At 48.3% G+C, this 20,783-nt stretch overlaps 1 protein-coding gene across 2 annotated transcripts in view; it reads right to left on the bottom strand.

The window, feature by feature from the left end:
- Window positions 1–20,783, bottom strand: part of PDIA5 (protein disulfide isomerase family A member 5) — a 92,137-nt gene that overhangs the window by 32,011 nt on the left and 39,343 nt on the right. For both annotated transcript variants that reach the window (XM_017508201.1, XM_017508202.2), the window contains 5 exons: window positions 19,663–19,755; window positions 15,847–15,907; window positions 10,755–10,822; window positions 4,278–4,369; window positions 4,092–4,163 (listed from right to left, as the gene is read on the bottom strand). In XM_017508201.1, the coding sequence (XP_017363690.1) occupies window positions 4,092–4,163; window positions 4,278–4,369; window positions 10,755–10,822; window positions 15,847–15,907; window positions 19,663–19,755 (386 nt within the window). The remainder of the gene's footprint in view (window positions 1–4,091; window positions 4,164–4,277; window positions 4,370–10,754; window positions 10,823–15,846; window positions 15,908–19,662; window positions 19,756–20,783) is intronic.

The raw sequence follows: 20,783 nt of genomic DNA, 5'->3' as shown, positions 1-20,783 counted from the left end.
GGGATGGAGAAGCCATGGCTTAGCAGAAGGGCAGGCCCAGGAAGGAAAGAAACAGAGGAACGTCCAGTCAGACATGGAGGCAAAATAACCGTTCAGGAGTTTAAAAAAAAAACTTTCTGAGTGGAAAAAGCAGAGTAGGGGCTCAAGAACCACAGCCACACAGAAGACAACGCTCTGAAGGGCCTAGGGACCCACTCCTTGAGGCATAGCTACAGCCTAGGGCTGAAAACAGGAGGTTCAGCTGAAAACTGGAGTGGTCAGGTCCTCAGATCCTAGGCCACTCTCCTCTCCTGCCCAGGAGGTGAAGTTTCTTTTTGGGAGAGGACTGCAGAACCGGGCACCATGGTAAAAGGATGTACTGGGAAGAGACGGACTGAGTGGGAGTCTGAACCCAAAACACTGAATGATGCTTTTCACCCCAGGCAGTGAGCTCCTTGAAGAGCACTCTCTCACCTCTTTACTAACTCCTGCAACCAATACACAACAGACACCCAATAAATGCTCATTGAATAGAAGCATTCCCTGAATGAGGAGAAAATGGCTTAAGGAACTGGAAGTGTTTAATTTGGAGACAGGATGTAAAAGAACACAGTAGCTATCGTCAAATATTCCAAACTGCATTAAGAAAAGAAATTAAGATTTATTTTCTAGGGCCCTGAAGAGGAGAACCAACACTAACAAGTGGAAGCTCCAGAGAAAGAAACTTCAGTTCGAGGTAAGAATGTTCTGTCTACTGCAGGGGAGAGGGAAAGAAGGCCAAACTAGGAGTCAGCAGACCTGAGCTTGAGTCCTGTTTCCTTCACTACCCACAATCCAACAGCTTCAAACAGCCAAAGGCAGTGCATTTGTGGTCCTTTCTTTACTGCCTCTCAGCCTCAGCTAGACAGAGAATAGATGTGAGATGCTTTGTAATTTTATAAAGTACTACCCAAATGTTCCCAGATACCATTTATCACCTAAATCATAAGAGTCATTCAAGCATGAATGGGCAACCTCAGAATGAGTCCAATGGGAGTGAGGAAATGCAAACATTGAAAGGAGAATGACTGGGGCAGATTTGATGACTTTATGTTCCCTTCCGATCCGCTTTCATGCGACTGATTTCATGAGCTCTGCAGTTTAGAGACAGTAATTGGTCCCAGGCTCCCTAGGACTGGGAGGACCATACAATCAGACCTTTGTCTAAGGGAGATGTATGTGCCATAGATGAGAAGATGCAAGTCTAACCACTACGAGTCCAGAAAACTTGGTGTTTATAAATTCAGTTCACTTCTGGTTGGTATAAAGCTACACAGGCCAAAATGGCCCTGCCCAAAATGGATTGCTGCTTATGCATCCTTCCACCTGTCTGCTAGACCAACTCACCAGTGACAGCTTCAAGGGGCCAGTGAGATATGTGGCCATTAAGGGCACAAAAGGCACCAGAGCCACAATCAATGCATCTACTCCAGAGTCCTCACACACTCAGACGCCAGGGGCTGACTCCCTGCCCTGCCTCACCTGGTGCCTGCCTCACCTGGTGCCACCCTTCCCCAGCCCAAACACCAGAGTCACGCATTGAAGGGTGGGACCTAGGGACTTCTCTCCTAGGTGTTTGAGAGCCATCTGGAGAATTAGCAAGGCTGGGTTCACCCTCATCTTTCTATACTTGTCTGCACAGAAGCCCTGAGCAGCTAAGGGCCAACGGAGAAACCTAGTGAAACAGGAAAGGTGAGGTCACTACTGCCCACCAGGATCTGAGGGGAAACTGGAAAAGGCTTAATACAAGTGGGACCGGAAAAACCCACAGGCAGAGCTGGATCTACATAGGGGAAATAATACCACAATATGCTATCTTTGGGTAATAGGGTTTGGGAGGACTTTTTGTTTAACCACAATTTTAGGTTTTTCTATAATAAGCCTATCTTAGTTGAGTGTCTCTAAAATCAGAAAAGATTTTTAAAAATTAGGCCAGTTGGTAGCAGAGCAACATTGCTAGCTCCTGCAGGGGCTAAGGCTGTTAACAACAGCTCCTTCCCTCCCACGATGGGAGATGGGGGGAAGTAGGAAGTGGGGATGTGGTGCCCGGGACCAGAGTCTGGAGGCAGCTGTGGGGTGCAGGCCAGCCAGAGCAATGCAGGTGGGGGAGCTGAGATGGGGTGCGCCGGAGGAGAGGGGTGGGAGGATGGGGAAGGAGACTCCACTGGGGAGATAATAGCCTGTTTCAAAAACGCCATGGATGTGCTCCCTTTGTCTAGGGTTAGCAGGCAATTCTGAACACTTAAAAAAAAAAACCCACAAATTGTATCCTTCCAAAAAAGATATGAGGGTGTTTTGAAATCAGAAAAGGTTAGAAAAGGGAAAGAAAGCAGACAGATTTTATGCTCTAGTGACAAATGAGATTGCTATTTGTTGAGACATTTTCCCAAAGCAGAATGAGATGTGTCTGCCTGGAGGAGAGGACATGCTTATTATCAAATGAAAAAGGAAAACAGTAAAGCAAAGGCCCAGGTTAAGACAATGAACACATGATCATGGGCAGCAGCCTTCCCAGGCGGGGGCTAGAAATGAGGTAGCCGATGGGGACAGAGACGTGAGAATGCTTCCAAGAAATAAAAGACACGAAGCAAACCTGTGGTAGCGCTTGTGTCATATCTCCTGGGCCCCTGGGAGTAGGCAGAACAGAAGAGGGAGATTCTCCACCTTTAGAAATCTAACAGTTTCATGCGCTTTTTTTTTTTTCTTTCCTGATACAAAATTTACCCTTCTTTCCCATTTTGAAAATACACATTTTCAACCTCCATGTCTTTGGATAACTGATTCTTTAATCCTGGGGTTTGCACACTGTGTCCCTAAGGTAATGATGTCAATAAATATCCACTGTGCTGGCAGCCGAGGGGAAGGGTTCCGAGCAGAACTCAAAGAGGCTGAGGTGGACTGTGGGGGCTGCAGGGAGCTGGGCCGGTGGCAGGGATCCGTTAGGGCCCTGCCACTGCCTACCAGCAGCACCACCCGCCTCACTGTGCCTCAGGACCTCATTCATAAAATGAAGAGAACGGTAACATCTTCCTTACAGTGCTGTTGTGAGGATTAAATGAGAATCCATGTAAAGTGCTTAGAACAGTGTAGGCCACAAAGGAGATTGGCTGTTGTTATTCCAACGTGTGTGCACAAATACCCACGAAGCAGCAGCTGCTGGTAAGTGCCAAACTCGTGACACACAGAGCGCAGCCTGAAGAGGGTGTGTGCTCAGTGAGGGTGGTCTGGGGAGGCTTCCAGAAGGGGACATCGTGAGCCTGTGGTGGAAGAGCTCGTGAGAAGTAGGAACGGGGTGATCTGGCAGGACAAAGCAGCAGGCCTAGCACAGTGGGGGCTCCAGGTAAGGGGGCAGCGGCCAAAAGGGTGGTAGAGTTTGGCATTACAAGGGTCTAATCACGTTATAAAACAGGGATCACAGGTTGCTCTGAAGCCACACCTGTGGGGCCTGAACAGCAAAGCACTCAGCAAACCTAAGGCATTAGAATATTTCTTAGTACCTTCATAGCACCTAAGACAGTGCTGTGTTTGAAAGAAGTGTTCAACTGACAATTCTATTTTCAGAGAAACCTGCACTGGAACCTCTCTCAAACCTGGTATCCTGGGTGAGAAATACCTCTATCCATCAGATAGATGTGTCGAGGAGAAACTTGATGTGAAATGTGGGAAGATTTCAGAAAGGCCCTGACTATTCCAGAAGAGCTGATAGGCTTAGGCAGCCCCTCCCCAGTTTCAGTCCATGGAGAAGGGAGGTAGGGGAGACAGACTCCCCACCCAACACACCAGGCAGGTCTGATCATCACAGGCCAAAGTCACACCAAATCCTCACGGATCCTGCAGCCTAAATTCCCGCAATCCCCATAATGACCTAGACTCAAGCCAGAGACAGCTGTGGGCCATACCACAATTCCCTTCCTCGTTCTCTCCCCCAACTACCAGCCAGAGCCCTGCGGCCCTCAGGCCCAGCAGATGCCCCGCCCTCTGGATCCATGCCCCCCAACACACACACACACACACACACACACACACACACACACACACACAGGCAAGCGTGTGCGCGCGTGTGCCCCACTTACTTCTTCAGCCACTCCACGATGTCCTCGGCTGTGGACCCATAGTTGTCGTACTGGAACAAGAACCTTCCTTTCCTGTGAAATGTGGAGAAACGACGTGGGCTCAGCCAGGGATGCAAATGCCACCCTGAGATTATGGTCAATTACCAGGGAAGGAAGTAAGCTTTAGAAGGAAAGTGGGGGACATACTCAAAATAGCAGATGGTGGGGTAGCCGCGCACGCTGTATTCCTCCTTGATGTTTTCAAATTCAGAGGAGTGGACATTCATCCCAGCCAGCACCTGGGAGGAAGCGGAGAACAGCCGTGAGGAGCCTGTGCCCCACAGACACCCTCTGATCCACACCCATCTGTCCAGCTGCTCTCCCGCCAGAAAGACATGCAGGACAAAGCCCCACAGACCAATATGCATCAGGGCTGCTGGGAAACAAGGCCAGTGAAGCCAGCTGGGAAACACCACCTGATGCTGGAGAAGGCAGGCAGCTTGGCCGAGTGCTGCACTCCACACACCTGCTCCCTCTGCCTCCCTGCAGGAGGAACCACCCCAGGGCAAAGCCAATGTTCTGAGGGTTGCGGAAGAAGCCTGACCTTGCCACCAAGCTCAAACTGCTCTCAGAGAGGGGCCACGCCAAGGATGTGTTACGCCTATTTCTCTGCTCATGTCAACTCAAGTTGTATTCTTTCCTAATAAGTGGCTTTTGTATGCCCATTCAGCTCTGCACAACATCCTTACACACCCTCCTGGATACTTCACGGTTTGCCCACCGAGGCTTGAGTGTGATGTTTTCAAACCTCACAGCTCATATGTGGCCAGGGAGGCCGTGTGGCTCTTATAACACAACATGAGAAACGAGGTGCCTTCCTAACTCTCCTCCCTTCAGGCCGTGCTGTGCCTCCCCGGTGTTTCCTCCTGTCGGTGACTACCCGCAGGCTGCCTGGATTATCGTCTCAGAATTCTGAACATATTCTGACTCCAGATGTTTACCTGTCCACTATCCTTGAATCAGAAAGAATATTTTAGTAGCTGGGTAACATGAAGTAGCTAAACACTAAGACCGACTCACAGAATCCCCTAAAACTCCGTTTCCTGAAGCAGGAACCTTCTCTAGGGATGGATCGGGAACTAGGAAGGAGGAGTCTGTAGAGATTAAAAACAAATTTTTTTTGGAAACAGGGTTTCACCCTGTCACCCAGGCTGGAGTGCAGTGGCATGATCCTAGCTCACAGCACAAACGCGCTGGGATGACAGGCATAAGCCACCATGCCCAGCCAGGACTTTGAAACTGCTCTCACCAGAGAAGGTAGCTAGAATGGCCAGACACAGGAAGGCTGCTCCACAAAGCAGAGTGCCATAGAAGTGAGGGAAAAGTAAGCCAAAAAAGCCAACAGCAGTTGTAGAAGCAGAGAGAAGAAACCCTGCACAAAATCTTCCAATTCCATTGAATACAGTCTAAAATCCAGCTCCATAACTCTAACTCCTGGGCTCAAGCAATCCTCCCACCTCAGCCTCCTCAGTAGCTGGACCACAGGTGTGTGCCACTATGTCCGGCTAATATTTTTTTTTTCTTTTTGGTAGAGACGAGGTCTTGCTGTTGCCCAGGCTGGTCTCCAACTCCTGGGCTCATGCGATCCTCCCACTTCGACCTCCCGAAGCACTGGGATGACAGGCATGAGCCACCATGCCCAGCCAGGACTTTGAACCTGCTCTCAGCAGAGAACACAGACAGAATTGCCAGACACAGGAAGGCCATTCCACAAAGCAGAGTGGCATAGAAGAGAGAAAAAAGTGAGTCAAAAAAGCCAGCAGCAGTTACAGAAGCAAAGAGAAGAAACCCAGGAAGCTGAACTTTACTGACAAATATACAAGGACACATAGCAAGAGAAAAATAAATAGTGGTTTCAGTGGACAATAACTTGATTGCAAAGACAGCTTCCCCCTATGAGTCATGTGACCTTGGGCAAGTCACTCACCCTCACAGAGGTCCCTTGCTGGAAGATGTGACCATCACAGGACTCTTTAGAGAACTAAATGAGATGACCTGTGTCAGAAGTTTCAGCACAAAACTGGAGCTCAGTAACGGTCATCTTCCTTACTTCCTACCGAGTCTTCCTGGTGATAGGAGCCACTGTGCCTCTGCCCTCTCCATCCCTAGAGGCACCTGGATATCTTTCCAATTGTCTCAAGTCCCTAGCACAAGGCCTCACATACAGCAGGCACACAACAAATGCTCACTAAATCACTGATTTTTTTTTTCCTAGCCCATTTTAGGATATAGCAAATAATACAGGAAGAACAAATTTGAATTGAATTTACTTGAAGCCCTGGAATGCTCTGTAAAAGTCATTCCGCTCATTTCTCAGACTGCTCCAGTGGCCTGTTCCAGTAATATTTGTCTACTTTAAAAGTCCTTTTCTTTCTGCCTAATTGATCTCCCCAATGTCAGTGCACATTCACTACAGATTAATCTCCTCGCTCATTACATCACTTCCCTGCACAAAACCTTCCAATTCCATTGAATATAGGCTAAAATCCAGCTCCATATTCAATGCCCATATGGTCCCTATTTCATATTTGAATCTTTCTTTCTTGCAAAACTCTTCATTGTACACCTGCTAGGGTCTATATTTTTTATTCTCCCAGGAACGAGACAGTCTGAGATTTCTGCACAGGAAGTTGGACCGTCTGCCTTCTCAGACATCTTGCCGAGTGCAGCAGCAACATGGCGCAGTGGCTGGAAGCATGGGCTCTGGATGCCTGGGTTTGAGTCCCAACTCTCCACGAGGTCATGCGTTTCCTTGAACGAGCATGACCTCATGGGGAGTCAGATGTCAATAACTGGCAAGGCTGGGAAGAGGAGGCAGATGGAGACAGGGCTTGTTCTGACCGCAGCTCTGAGACAGGGGGCAGCATGGTTGCTAATGAGAATGTCAACTAGCAGGAGCAGATGGAACAGAGGTGATGAGTCACCAGACGTCAATGACACAAAAAAGAGGCAGCCCTAACTTTGGAAATGGCAAAGGCCGTGCATCCCTGGCCTGGCATGCCTTCCTTCCTAATGATATCATCAGGTTGAATACCTCCCAAGAATTCTGTAGAGGTGGAAGATTTTTGACCCTTGCCAGAGACAGAGCCAGCCAAAAAGGCTCAAGGATGACAGAGATGAAGAGGAGACAGAAAGCCCTAATCCAGCTGTGTTTCAGCAGTGGGGAAGGGGTGAGCTTTGATTTCTGGGGAAGAGTGGCCCATTTCTTAGTCCTACCTCTTCTCTGTGTGTGAAAACAAAAAGCAATTGATACCTGTGGTCACTCAACCCCTCCAGCCCAGTCCCATTTCTGGGGAGCTGCCCCTGCAGAGTAAGCCCTAGCCTCTAGGGGCCTCCTGTGTGGGTGATGCCTGTAGTGGCCAGGGCCCTTCCCCTTTATGTAGCTGGGAAAAGGATAGAACTTTCCAGAAGATGCTTTCCTAAGAAATGAAGGGGAAAATTGAATAAAACAAACCCCAAGCAATACACAAACAAAGAAATGAGTTTACCCAACCCAGATGCCTTAGGCCAAGGCAGCCAATACCTGGTCACAGCTTGACTTGCCCAGCTTCGTAGACAACACCCCTGACTTTTCTGTAACGTTGAGGGAACTGGAAGAGGTAACTTTTATATTTTCTGGACCTGGGCCCAGGCAGAAGCTGGAATTCATTTTTTCTTTTTTTAGAGACAGGATCTTGCTCTGTCACCCAAAGCGAGGTACAGTCATAGCTCACTGCAGCCTTGAACTCCTGGGCTCAAGTGATCCTCCCACCTCAGCCTCCCAAGTAGCTAGGACTGACTACAGGCATATGCCATTGCCCTCGGCTAATTTTTAAATTTTTTTGTAGACACAGGGTCTTACTATGTTGCCCAGGCTGGTCTCTAGCTCCTGGCCTCAAGTGATCCTCCCGCCTTGGCCTCCCAAAGCACTGGTGTAAGCTACCATGCCCTGCCAGAAACTAGTATTCTTAACACAAGTGGTCTTTGGGATTAACCTTTTAACCTGTCCTACAAATGTCCTTCCCACTATGCTTCTGTCCTTAATAACAAATGCTTGGAATTCCTTTAAAAGAAAGGAACATTACTCTTAATATAGAGCCTAAAATAAAACATGGGAGTGATGAGCCACAAGCCTATTCATTCATTGGCATATACCAGGTATCTACTGTGAGCTTGGTCCTGTGGTATGTGCTAAAGAAACAGACATGAACACAGCTCCTGTACCTAAGAAATTCACGTATCATAATTAGTACCAAGTGGTGAACAAAGTGATCTGGAACAAAAGCAAAGATGAACATATTTGGCTGTGCATGGCAGGGACAAGCTCTGTGGCAGCGTGGGAGGGGGCCTGGACGGATACTGAGTTTGGCAGTGGATGCATCGTTGGCTGAGAATGGCTCACAAGATGTATTAGACCAGTGTCAAGCCCTTTTGAGATCGGCATCAAGTCCTCTTCTGCTTCAGTGGGTTTGGCCGGGATAACATGTGATCTGATTTGCAGCTAAGCTGTTTACCTTCCGCAGCAAAGAACTTGGGAAGTTGAGCTGAGCAGCTTTCCAAGTGTTTGCAGGTGCAGGCAGAGAGAACACTGTGGGTAATTAAGTCTTTTCTCCAGGCTAAATAATCTTAAAATATGGTATCTATTGAGGTCCCAATAATTTGAAGTGAAACTTCCCTGGAGTGATGTATGTGTGCCCCAAGGCCAAACGTCTCCAGGCAAGTTGCTAAAAATTCATTGGTGAGAAGCAAGTACCTCAGTGTTACCCCAAAATGAGGTCAGAAGAGAAAGCACTGGTTCTCTGCAGCCCCATCTTGCAGCTGGCGAGTGGGGCCGTCTCCATGCCAGGTGCTGCCACTTCAACTTTTTAAGTTGACTTTGAGCTAATCACCACTTAATTTGATCCACAAAGATCATGATTCACAAAGATCAGGGAGTTTCTCAGATCTCCCCTAATGGGTCTTTGGCCACACCACTGAGATGGCTTCTCTTGATAACCTTTCATGAAAGATGTATGGATTTTTCCACACTCCCTAGAGGAGCCGGCAGCTGTTTTCATGTTGCCATCAAAACAAGACACTTCTGCTACTCAGGGTAAGTGCAAAAATGGACAAACAGGTATCTGAAAGAATTAGAAGCAGGATCCCAAAGAGGTACTTGCACACCCATGTTCATTGCAACATTATTCACAACAGCCAAGAAAGCTGGAAGCAACTCAACAGATGAGTGTATAAAGAAAATAGGATGGTAGGCACATACAATGGAATATAATTCAGTCCTAAAAAAAGAAGGAAATCCTATGACATGCTACATGGATGAACCTTGAGAATATAATGCTAAGCAAAATAAGCCAGTCACAGAAAGACAAATACTATAGATCCCACTCACATGAGTACTTAAAATAGTCAAAATCATAGAAATAGACCTGGCCAGATAGCACACACCTGAAGTCCCAGCCACTCAGGAGGCTAATATAGGAGGATTGCTTAAGCCAGGAGCTCATATCCAACCTGGGCAACATAGTGAGACCCTGTCTCTAAAACAGACAAACTACATATATAAACATAGACACACACATAGAAACAGAAAGTTGAAAGGCAGTTTACCAAGGGCAGGGGTGAGGTGGGAAGGCAGAATTCGTATTTAGTGGATATAGAATTTCTGTTTTGGAAAATGAAAAAGTTCTAGAGAAAGGTTGCACAACAATGTAAATATACTTAATGCCACTGAACTGTACATTTAGAAATGGCTAAGATGGTCAATGTAATGTTACTTGTTTTTTACCACAATGAAAAAATTATAGACACATGGCAGAGAACCAAAAAGCCAGGCAGGGTGGAGGAACACTGAGGTAGCAGGGGGCATTTGGTGACTGACTTTTGGCCCTTCTGGGTGAAGTCTGTGCCCCTCACAGCTCTCTTCTCCCCTGAACACTCCAGGCTCCCCTCCGACCTCTCCGCCCCATCCCAGCTGCTCCTACTTCTCTGAAGGCCTGTTTCCTTAGTGGCTTCTCTTTCTCCTCCTGTTCCCTAGAGGGAGGCATCCCTAGGACACACGTGTCTCCATTCTGCCTATTCTTCCCTACACTCCCTCCTGGAAGAATGCCTGATTCCCAGGTCTCTCACTCCATCCAGATCTACCTCCTCCAACTCTGGTTTCCACCGTTCTCCCTGCCCTACAGGAACCACAGAGCCTGGGAGGCCTGGATAAGGCGCTGCCTGTGTGAGCCCGCTTTATGCTTCTGGTCCACCCCTGAGGTCATCGCACCCTCTTCTTTGCCACTGGGCTCCACAGCAGCTGCCTCAGCTCACTTGGAGCCCAGGTCTCAAAATTCCGGACCCACGATGTTCTGACTTTGGTCCCTAGCTCCCTGACAATGCCACAGGTGCATCTTGCTGGTGTCCTGTTTAATCACTGGCCTTTGGCAGGTGTCAAACTCTCCTGATCCCAGCAACTTGGTAGATTCTCAACCTTCACAGAGAACAGGTCTCTAAGCTTCATGCAAGGCTTCGGTTCAGCAACGGCCCAGACAGCAGGGTCAATCATCCTCACCATCTCAAAATCTGCCCCGTACCCCCGAAGCAGCACCCTTCCCCTGCCAAGTCCAAGACTGGCCAAGCCCTGCTGGACAATGGCGCCTCACTTACAGCGTGGCCTCGTAGCTGAGTCGCAGCCTTCTGGAAATGTGGCATCATCCTCTTGCACATGCTGCACCCTGGTCACAGGCAGGAGAGAGACCACATCTAGTTACAGGGATGGCTGGGCCCTCACACCCTGCCCTGCCTCCCCATGGCCATCCTTTACCCGACGAGCACTTATCCAGGCTTGAGAAGCTCAGGACCATTCTAGATCCCAGGTACACAAAAGGAACAGGAGGTGGGAGTCCCAGCCCCCAAAGAGTTTACAGTCTCGATGGCGCAAAACAAGGCACTGCCCGGCAGCCACTCATAAATGATGGACTGAAGAAACAAGCATGACACCAAGGGAGAAGAGCAGAGTCCAGAGTACTGATAATGAGCTCAACAGAAATTCAGAAAACCAGTACAGGTGTTAAGAGAGCAACTGCTACCTGCACGGTGAAAAGCGCCCCTCGCTGCCCAGGAAGGGCCTGCCAATGAGCCAGAGTCAACTGCCATTATGAAGAAAAATGTGTGACCATGAATACTATCACTTTTGGTATTTCCAGGCCTCCTTTCCCTTTCATTAACAAGGATAATTAAGCAATGACCAGAGGCAGGCTGAGCGTGAACAGCGGTGGCTCTGGCCTGTGGGATGAGCGACAGACCAGGATTCTGGATGCCACACAGGCTCTGATCTTCACGCAACTTGCTGCAGGCCTTGAGAAGTCACGTCCTCTCCCTGGGCTGTTTCTTCTGGCAGATGAGGGGGGCTGAACCACACAACCTCAGGCCCCTTCCAGCTCTGACAGCAGAGGATTCTGTCTGTTATGGCCTTGGATCAGCCCTCCAGGGCTCTGTGTTGCACCATGGTCACACCCCTCTCCTGGTGGTGAAGACCCCTAGCCTTGGTTGGGGGTCTTGAACTCCTGGGTTCACTGTGAAGCCATAGTGGATGTTTGGGACCCTGCCTTTCTAGTTGGGGACTCCACAGAGTGACCTTAAACTCCTTCCCTTAAACCAGAGCAGACTACGTTTCAGCACTGATCTCACAGGACAGGAGCAATTTCCTCTGCTACAAAACAGAGTTTAAGATGCATGTGAAGACCACAGGAACCAAAGCTGCCTGGAACCATGTGTCAGGCTGGTTCTCATCTCAGCTTGGCACAGCGGGCATTGGGGCCACGTGGCGACAGGCAATCCAGCTCCAATCCATGCTTAACTGACACCTATGCAGGATATGACGCCAGAAGGCCAACATTCCTGCTGCGCCACCAGAACCTCCCCAGCACCAGGCCTATTTGCCCATGAGTCTCCCAAAGTGCCCAGCGGCCCCCTTCTGATATTCCTGTCTAACAGATGGACTCACACACACCCCAATACGTGATCCCTGGGCTTAAGTTCTGCCATCAGTCCTGGCAGGAGAGAGGGGCTGTTTTGAGGCCAGCCTGCAGTGTGAGCCCGTTGCATCTGCCCTCAGAAGATAAGAGGTGCCTCTCCTTGGGACCTGTCACCAAAATGCGAACACCACCAGGGTCATAAAGAAAGGAATATGACACTTGTCAGGGGCATTGTCCTCACTGTGGAGATTCGGAGAGAGGAGAGTAGAAGCAGGAACAATGCTCCAGGGGGAAGTCACTGGGTAGAAAATAGGAGGCTGCAGATGGCGCAGAAGAAGGAGCTCAGCTCTGGGAAGAACAAGACCGAGACCAAGGTCTGCGTCTCCCCATGATCCCCGTTGGCTGGGTGATCCTGGGCAAGTGCCCTGGACTCTCCAAGCCTCGGCTTCCCTATCTGTGCAGTGGGAATAGGTACCCTGCAGGTGTTGGACAGAGCTAGGGAACGTTCAGTGCCTGCAAAAACATCTTAGTTCAATGCCAGGTCTGAGAGCATGCTTCCCGGTCCATGGTGCAGGAAACACTTCCACAGAGGGAAGAGGATGTCACTCCATCCCCAGGAGGGAAAATAAGGGGGGACACTTGCAGCCTCTCACTCATTCTTGACTCAGTGACTTGAGTCTGACACCCGCTGGGCCACATTCATCTACCAAGAATCCTCAGGTGTGGCCTCTCTCTTCCTGTTCTGCCTGTTTGCAGCCTGCAGCAACAATACACCGAAACAGGGGATGGGGCGGCCAGCTGTCCCTGAGGGCAGGGCCACCAGCACTCGGCGGAGAAGTTATTGGGTGGGGGGAGAAGTGATGGAGGAGGTGTAGGGAACCACAGGCCAAGCCAGTTTCCAATTTAACTTTTCCAAAAATAGGGCTGGCCCTGTGATTTCTGAGTTAAACTTCCAGCTGATTCCACTGGGAGGCAGGGGGAGAGGTAAGACTAATTATCACTCTCAAACCCCAAAATTCAGAGTAGTCAGCCTTTTTATTTTCTAATCAATTCAGTGAGCAAACATCCCCCGAATAAAGCGGTAGATCCTGGGGAGCCAGGTTCCTTGTCACCGCCAAAGGTTCCCACTGCCTTTGGGACCATTCACCCCACACGTGACCAAAGGTTCACAGAGTCCTAGCAGACATCCCTGTTAGGGAACTGCTGGGTATCCCAAGAATCAGCTGAATTGAGATACCAAGAAGGCTTGATTAGACTAGAGTGCCAAAAGCACAAGTTTGTTTCATGTTTTAAAAAACCATACATACCTGCATAATCAAAAAAAGAGTCCTGAGTTCCTTGGGACCTAGGAGTCCAACTGATCTGACCCTCCACCAAAAGCTTAACTTAACCTCCGAGTTTTCTCCTCCCTCCCCTACCACCAATAAGCTTTGTGACTCTGTGAGGTACTAACTTCCCTGCCCCAGCTTTCTCTTCTGTAAAGATAACTGTGCTCACATCTCTGTTGTGAAGAATGGGATGAGCACACTGCCACACAGCCTGGATGCATGGCAGGGAGAGGGCGCAGAACACAGGTGCAAACCTCCAGCACACTACTTCTAGATAACTAGAGATCTGCCTGGTTACACTCGGATCCTGTCTTGTGGCACTCCGTTTTATAGCTTCATTTAAACAATGTGTTGAGTCCTGAAGGGCTTTAAGATACACCAAAGAAGGCCCATCCTCTAGGGGCTATGTGGGCAGGATAATTTCTAAAGCAATTCGCAGCTGGGTACTTAATAATATTCCTCCAAGAAGAAACCAAAAGGGGTGAAACCAACTAATGAACATTAATAAAGAAGAGGAGTGAGGGTTAAAGTAGCTACCATTCAGGTCAGAGCTGGATTTACAGCAAGTGAGACACCAGGGCCTCCTCCCAAAGGCAAGCACAGCCCTGGGGGCAGTGAGGAGGCCTGGGGAGGAGGCTGGGGCTAGAGAACTCCCAGCAATCAAAACAGGAGTTGGGGGCCGGGTGTGGTGGCTCATACCTCACACTTTTGGAGGCCGAGGCGGGTAGATCACCTGATGTCAGAATTTTTAAACCAGCCTGGCCAACATGGTGAAACCCCATCTCTACTAAAAATACAAAAATTAGCTTGGCACCTTTAGTCCCTGCTGCCCAGGAGGCTGATGCAGGAGAACTGTCTGAACCTGGAGTGCAGAGGTTGCAGTACTCTGAGATGGCACCACTGCACTCCAGCCTGGGTGGCAGAGCAAGACTGTCACACACACACACACAAAAACCAGGGCTGGGGAAAGGCTGCTGTCATGGCAAGTAAGCTACTGGATCAAGTCAGGCAGAACCACGAAAGCGCCACAGAAGGGCATCTGGCTGAGGGTGTGGGGGCATCATTCCCAGAGTGCAGACAAGACCAGCCTTTGCCTAAAGAACTTCTCAGGAAGTGGGATTCGAGATGGGCTTTCATGAGCAAACAGAACTTTGGTTTGCTGTGACAAACCAGAGCCTATTACACCCTCCTGAGCCACACACACCTGGGCACACCTGCTTGCATCATGTACAGCCCCTCTGTCGCTCCAGCCTTCAGGGAGACACTGACATTGCTGCTTCATGAAGGACAGATGCAGTTCACAGAGGCGTAGCACAAAGGACCTTGCCAGGCTCAAATCCAGGGTTATTTTCAATTTTTGTGTTGGGACCCATTAGACTGTGGAGGTGCCCCGAGAGTGAGTATTTGAGGCTTTGCAGGCCACACTGCCTCTGTCACAAGTACTGAACTCTGTTGCTAGCCAATGTAGAGCCATGGCTGGGTCCCAATAAACCTTTACAAATCGAGGCAGCTGGCCTGTGGGCCATAATTTGCTGACCCTTTGTCAGAGGGTTATGAAGCAGTAGAAATAACCGATAATTTTTAAATAAAACAGAACAGAAAACAGTGGGCATTACATCTGGTAAACAGATGGCAATAGTAAGGGCAAGTGTGTTCTGTGAAACTTTTGTTTCAGCTTATTTGCATATAATTTATATATACTTCTAGTACAGGGTTGCAATATAAAACATTTTAATTCTGTGAAATTCCATCAAAAAGTTTGAAAGCCACTGCTGTGATCCGGTCCCTCCTCTTACAGATGGAGAAACTGAGGCCTAGCAAGGCAAAGGACTTGGTCAAGTTCACCCGGCTTACTGGTGGCACGGCTGGGATTCAAACCCATGTGTTCGGGCTGTCATCTCAAAGATCCTCCTGCTATATCCCACATCCCCCTGCCTCATACAGGGGCTAAGCCCAAATCCTGGAACCCATTTCTCTCTGCTCCTGGTTCCCTGCTCCTCCCAGGTGGTACCAGCAGAGGATGCAGGAGCTAGAGCTGGACAAGATGCTGCCCCTAGAGGCGGGCCAGGCTCTGCACCATGATGCCATGCCTCAGGGGTGGCAGAACAGCCCCAGGGTGACCTGCACCAAGGCATGGCATCACCAGCAGGAAATGGGACATGGCTGGGGAAGGTGGAGCTGACCAGACTGGGCGGAGGTCCGGATAAAGAGGGCTGAAAGCCACACATTCTAGTGGAGACAGAGTGCAGGGCAGACAGCAGGAGGGGAGGAGCCAGATGAAAAGGCAAAGACAAGGAAAAGAGGCACAGATGGAGAGACGAGAGTCAATGTTCTAAGCGAGGGACCCGGGCCAGTCCCCTACAACCCCTCAACCCCCCCCCCAACCCCTACCCACCTCCTGCCCACAAAGAGATTAAAAAACCAGCTCTGGCCCAAGGGAGAAAGTTCACTCACAGGGGGCATAAAACATGACCAGGAGCGGCTTCTCTTCCTTCTTCAGGAGCCGTCTGAAGTCCTGAGGCACAAAAAGAGAATACCAGGAGCTCACACACAGCACAACAACAGGATGAGACCCCTTCCCTGCCCCTGCTGCATCCAGAAGTGTGGGGATGGGGAGAGGAGCGGGAGCGAGCACTTCAGAAAGCACAGGCTGGTGGCTGACTTGCGGGTGGGGGCAGAGCCGAGGCAGGTCAAGAGCTGGAGGAACCTCAGACATAACGTATTCGAGACCACCCTTGCCTATTACAGATGGGAACACTGAGGCCCCAAGCTAACAAATGGTTTTGGCCACCTCGTGAGAGGGAGTCACAAGGACCAGGCGGCTGGCTTTCCTTTCAGCTCCACCTGAACAGTTCAAAGACAGCAAAGAGCAGTTTTTGTTCCATGAGGCTGTCGAACAGGCTGCCCCTTCCTGTGACTTACACAGCGGTTTTGTTGTGGGGCGGGTGGCTGTTTTCATGTGTGCCTGGCTTGGCCAGATGGGGATCTGCTCATTGTGGGAAGAGGGGTTAACCCATACCGGCTAATCTCTTGCTAATCTCTTCCCATGCTCCAGCCCTGCCACCACCGTCCTGGCCCCCAGGAGTCCACGGAGCACACAGGGCAGAGGAGGGGGCCTGCTCCACCCTCCAGGAGGTTACGGGCAAAATGGATTTGTAAAACCCTTAGAACAGTGCCGGGCATGTTATTAAGAAGTACATAATGATTTGTTAGCTGCACACAATAAAGGCAAAAAGACAAATGGCCACACAGTGCTCATGTAGACTTCAGTGTGTGAGCAGGGTGGAGAGACTTTTCTTCCAACGAGAGCCAATGATGGATGGGAAAAAGCAACTCTATCAAGCACTGCAGTGAAGCACGATGATAGAGCATATTTTGATTAAGCTGCTCAACCACTTTTCACAGAAGAAAATGAGAGGGTTTTCTCTTTTGAATAATAAGGAAAATAAGAAAATTTCAAAATGCAGCTTTCTGGCAGCAAGAAGGCATTAGGTACATAAATGATGGCACATCCCGCACAATGGGATACCACTGCATCATTAAAACAGAAGAAGAAGGTGTTTAATGTCACAATCAGATGTGCACGGTGCACTGTGGGGGTGGGAAGTAAGTTACAAAACAGCATATAAAATATAATGACATCTTTGTGAGTGAAAACATAATGTACATATACCTTGAAAGCCTGGAAGATTACAAAAATATCAGCAGGCATCTCTCTCAATGAAAAGGTGTGGGGTGATTTGGCTTTTTTCTTTATGCTAAAGATGTATTTTCTAAATTTTCAACAATGAATGTGCATTAACTTAAAATTTTTCAGTTAGATAAAAAAAGATTAAATTTTTGTGGATATCCAAAACATTTTAGAATAAATTCTGGAAAAGTTTACCCTTGTTTACATAACTAGAGGGTTAAGGCACTAATTTTCAAACAAAATTAGTAAACAAGATATTTACCCCAACTAGGGGTACAGGATGCAAACAGTTCTAAAATTATCTTTTGAGATTTCTGGAGATAAAAGCTAGTAAAAGATCTGAGAAGAGAAGATTTTATTGAGCCTATAGCAATTTGGTTTCATATCTTGAGTAATAACAGATATTACATTCAAAGATGCTTAATTACCTTCACAAAGTATGAAATTCCAAGCCTACGAACTGAATCAGCAATTCAAACTTGAATTTGGAACTTTTCATTATTTATGTGGACATTCTATTAGCAGAAAAGCAGCTATACCTCTTACTTCCATAGGAGAGAAAAGAGCACAAATCAGAATGAGAGGGTTCCCTACAGGTATGAAAGAGCTATTTCTCCTTAATATTCCTGCAGTTACAGAAGAACAACCTTAGGAAGTTCAGGACATGTTATTTGGGGAGGAAGGCGCCAGGCAATCACTTTCCAGAGAAGCTGTAAACATTCATTATCACAGGAGCAGCACTCTGTTTAGGCTGTTTGTATTTCCATGGCTCTTGGTACAAGTGCCACTCTCTCCTGGTACTTGCCCTATTTCCCTGCCCCCACATGCCTTTTTAAAAGACTTCCTTGAGTCTAGATGCAGTGGCTTACACCTGTAATCCCAATATTTTGGGAGGCGGAGGCAGGTGGATCACTTGAAGTCAGGAGTTCCAGACCAGCCTGGCCAACATGGTGAAACCCCATCTCTACTAAATTACAAAAATTAACTGGGCATGGTGGCACACGCCTGTGATCCCAGCTACTTGGGAGGCCACGGTAAGAGAATCACTTGAACTCCAGAGGCAAAGGCTGCAGTGAGCCAAGACTGTGCCACTGCACTCCAGCCTGAGCGACAGAGTGAGACTCTGTCTCCAAAATAAAAAAAAAAAAGACATCTTCAAGATGACAATACTGGCTCTTTCTATCCCAGAGAATGTTGTGCCCAGCCCTTAATTTGAATCACCACTGATCCACTTGGTTGGTCCACAATGATGACACATTTTACCTTCCTCCAGAAGGTTAAAAAAAAGCCATCATTTTCTTTTGGGCTAACAAGCATTAAGAGTACAGTCAATAGGCCAGTTACAGAGGCTCATGCCTGTAATCTCGGCACTTTGGGAGGCTGAGGCAGGAGGATTGCTTGAGGCCAGGAGTTCAAGACCAGCTTGGGCAACATAGTGACAGCCCATCACTACAAAAAATTTAAAAACTAGCCGGGCATGGTGGCATGCGCCTGTAGTCCCACTTACTCAAGAGGCTGAAGCAGGAGTATTGCTTGAGCCCAGGGTTTCAAGGTTGCAGTGAGCTATGATCACACCACTATACTCTTCCAGCCTGGGTGACTGTGAGACCCTGACTCTAAAAACAAAAAAAGAGTCAACAATTTTAAAGGAAAAGGGAGAGAAGGAAGAGAAAGACAAAACCTGTTTTATTTTATCGAGATAGGAATGAACCTTCTCCCTCCATCTACAAAAAGCACTACTTGCCTCACAGACCATCTGAACTATTACAGAGAAGTTCTTGCCCATCCTAAGTGAAGGCATCATACAAACATGGACGCACATGGCTAAAGATGCACATTCAGATCAGGTGGGCAGGCTGTGGATGGAGGGGCAATGTGTGTCACAGCTTTTGCACTCTTTATTATTTTAGAGATGGGGTCTTGCTATGTTGACCAGGCTACCCTTGAACTCCTGGGCTCAAGCAATCCTCCTGCCTCAGCTCCAAGTAGCTAGGACCACAGGCACGTGCCACCCATGGCAACCTGTCTGTCATAACTTTTGTTAAATACTCAAGAACTTATAAAGACTATCATCTACCTCCACTACTGGTCAGATTTGGAACTTGAAGCGTAACAGGGTAAATAATTGGCTCAAAGCTATAGAATGATCCAGAATTGTAGAGATCTGCCTCAAGTCTGTGGAATCTAACCCAAATCTCTAAGATTATTCTTTAAAAAAAACAAAAACAAAAACAAAAAAACAAGATGTAAAGCCAATCCTAGCAACATCTGGATTACATAATAGAGAAAGAATATTTAAATCTATATGCACATATGGAAAATCTAAACATATTCAAGTACATTAAATAAGGAAGGTGAAGAATGGAGAAAATTCTCAGGCAACTCGTGATCTCTACTGGTTACAACATGGAGCTGGGAAGGGGAATCAAATATTAGGGTCCCGGCCTAGCTTCCCTGGAGGAAAGTCCAAGTGATCCTGGAATATTCCCATCTCTCAGCTGGTTGGGCTCCTCTCCTTGGGAGGCCCTGGTACCAGGAAAGCTTCCAGCATCCATCAGAACTGATGGGGAATGTGTTACCTTTTCACTGTCAATGTGGACAACATCTTTGGCTCCAGGATCTTCCTCCCACAGTGGAGGCCCTTTGGGATCCTTCAAAAAGGCCACTATGGACTGACAAAAAAAAAAAGAGAAAAGAGAAAAGGCATTTTAGCCCTGAAAAGAGGGAGGTAGGGGAATCAGGGATCTTCCTATTTCCCTGCCTGGAGATCTGGGCACACCAGGTGCTGGGCTCAGGACTGCATATAGCATAAGCTTGGAGACTGTGCTATTTCCACTGTCCACTGACATCATGGCTAAGTGCCCCAAAAATGTGCCTCCACCACTCCCACCAGGTTTTTCCAATCACAAGACACCTTGCTCACTCCAGTCAGGTGGTCCATACCTACTATGCGTCTTCATGGACAGAAAAGAGAAAATTTGAGACAATGACTTGGCTTATTCAAACCAGAGACACACTGATGCTTCTACTAAACCTCACCTCCTCCAAGAAGTCCTTCTGACTAATGAAATAATGGTCTCAGTCTTGTCCAAAGGAGACATTTCCACACACTTGCAGCCACTAAAACTGTCATCTCATAAGCAGATAATCACATCTACTTACAACCTGCTTGATATTTCATGATCTAAAGTGGTTTTCAGTGGATTAAATCCTGATTATCCTCCGCTGTATATGAATAAGCGAGGTCCAGGCTGGGAAGCCCCCAGGGCAGGGTGGTCACCAATGTGGCCTCACACTTGTTGCTGTACTTCTTTTCCTGAGGGCCCCTCTTCTGGACTGCCCGGATTGAAGATCTGAGAAAGTCCTTACAGATAAAGGGCTTTGCTGGCCTTTGTTATATGTACAATGACTCAGACCTCCACTCGCTTTGGGGAAGACTCACAGGGGCAGGGAATAAAGGCACTGTCCATCCACCCTCATCCGTACTCCCTGCCATTCTCACTGGTCCAGGGCAGAAGCAGCACTCCCCTTCCCCTCAGTCACTCTGCGAGATGGTGCTCAAAGTCTGTGAGAGCCAGGAACAGGCACCAGATCCCAGCCAGACTGTTACTTCTGTCCACTTTGACCACACTCCAGTGAGCAGATGCTGAACTGAGTGTGTGTGTGTGTGTGTGTGTGTGTGTGTGTGTGTGTGTGTGTG

Source organism: Cebus imitator, unplaced genomic scaffold (assembly GCF_001604975.1).
Source record: "Cebus imitator isolate Cc_AM_T3 unplaced genomic scaffold, Cebus_imitator-1.0 Scaffold387, whole genome shotgun sequence".
Lineage (NCBI taxonomy): Eukaryota > Metazoa > Chordata > Mammalia > Primates > Cebidae > Cebus > Cebus imitator.
The sequence above is the reverse complement of the archived record's forward strand: the minus strand, read 5'-3'. Positions and strand labels throughout refer to the sequence as shown.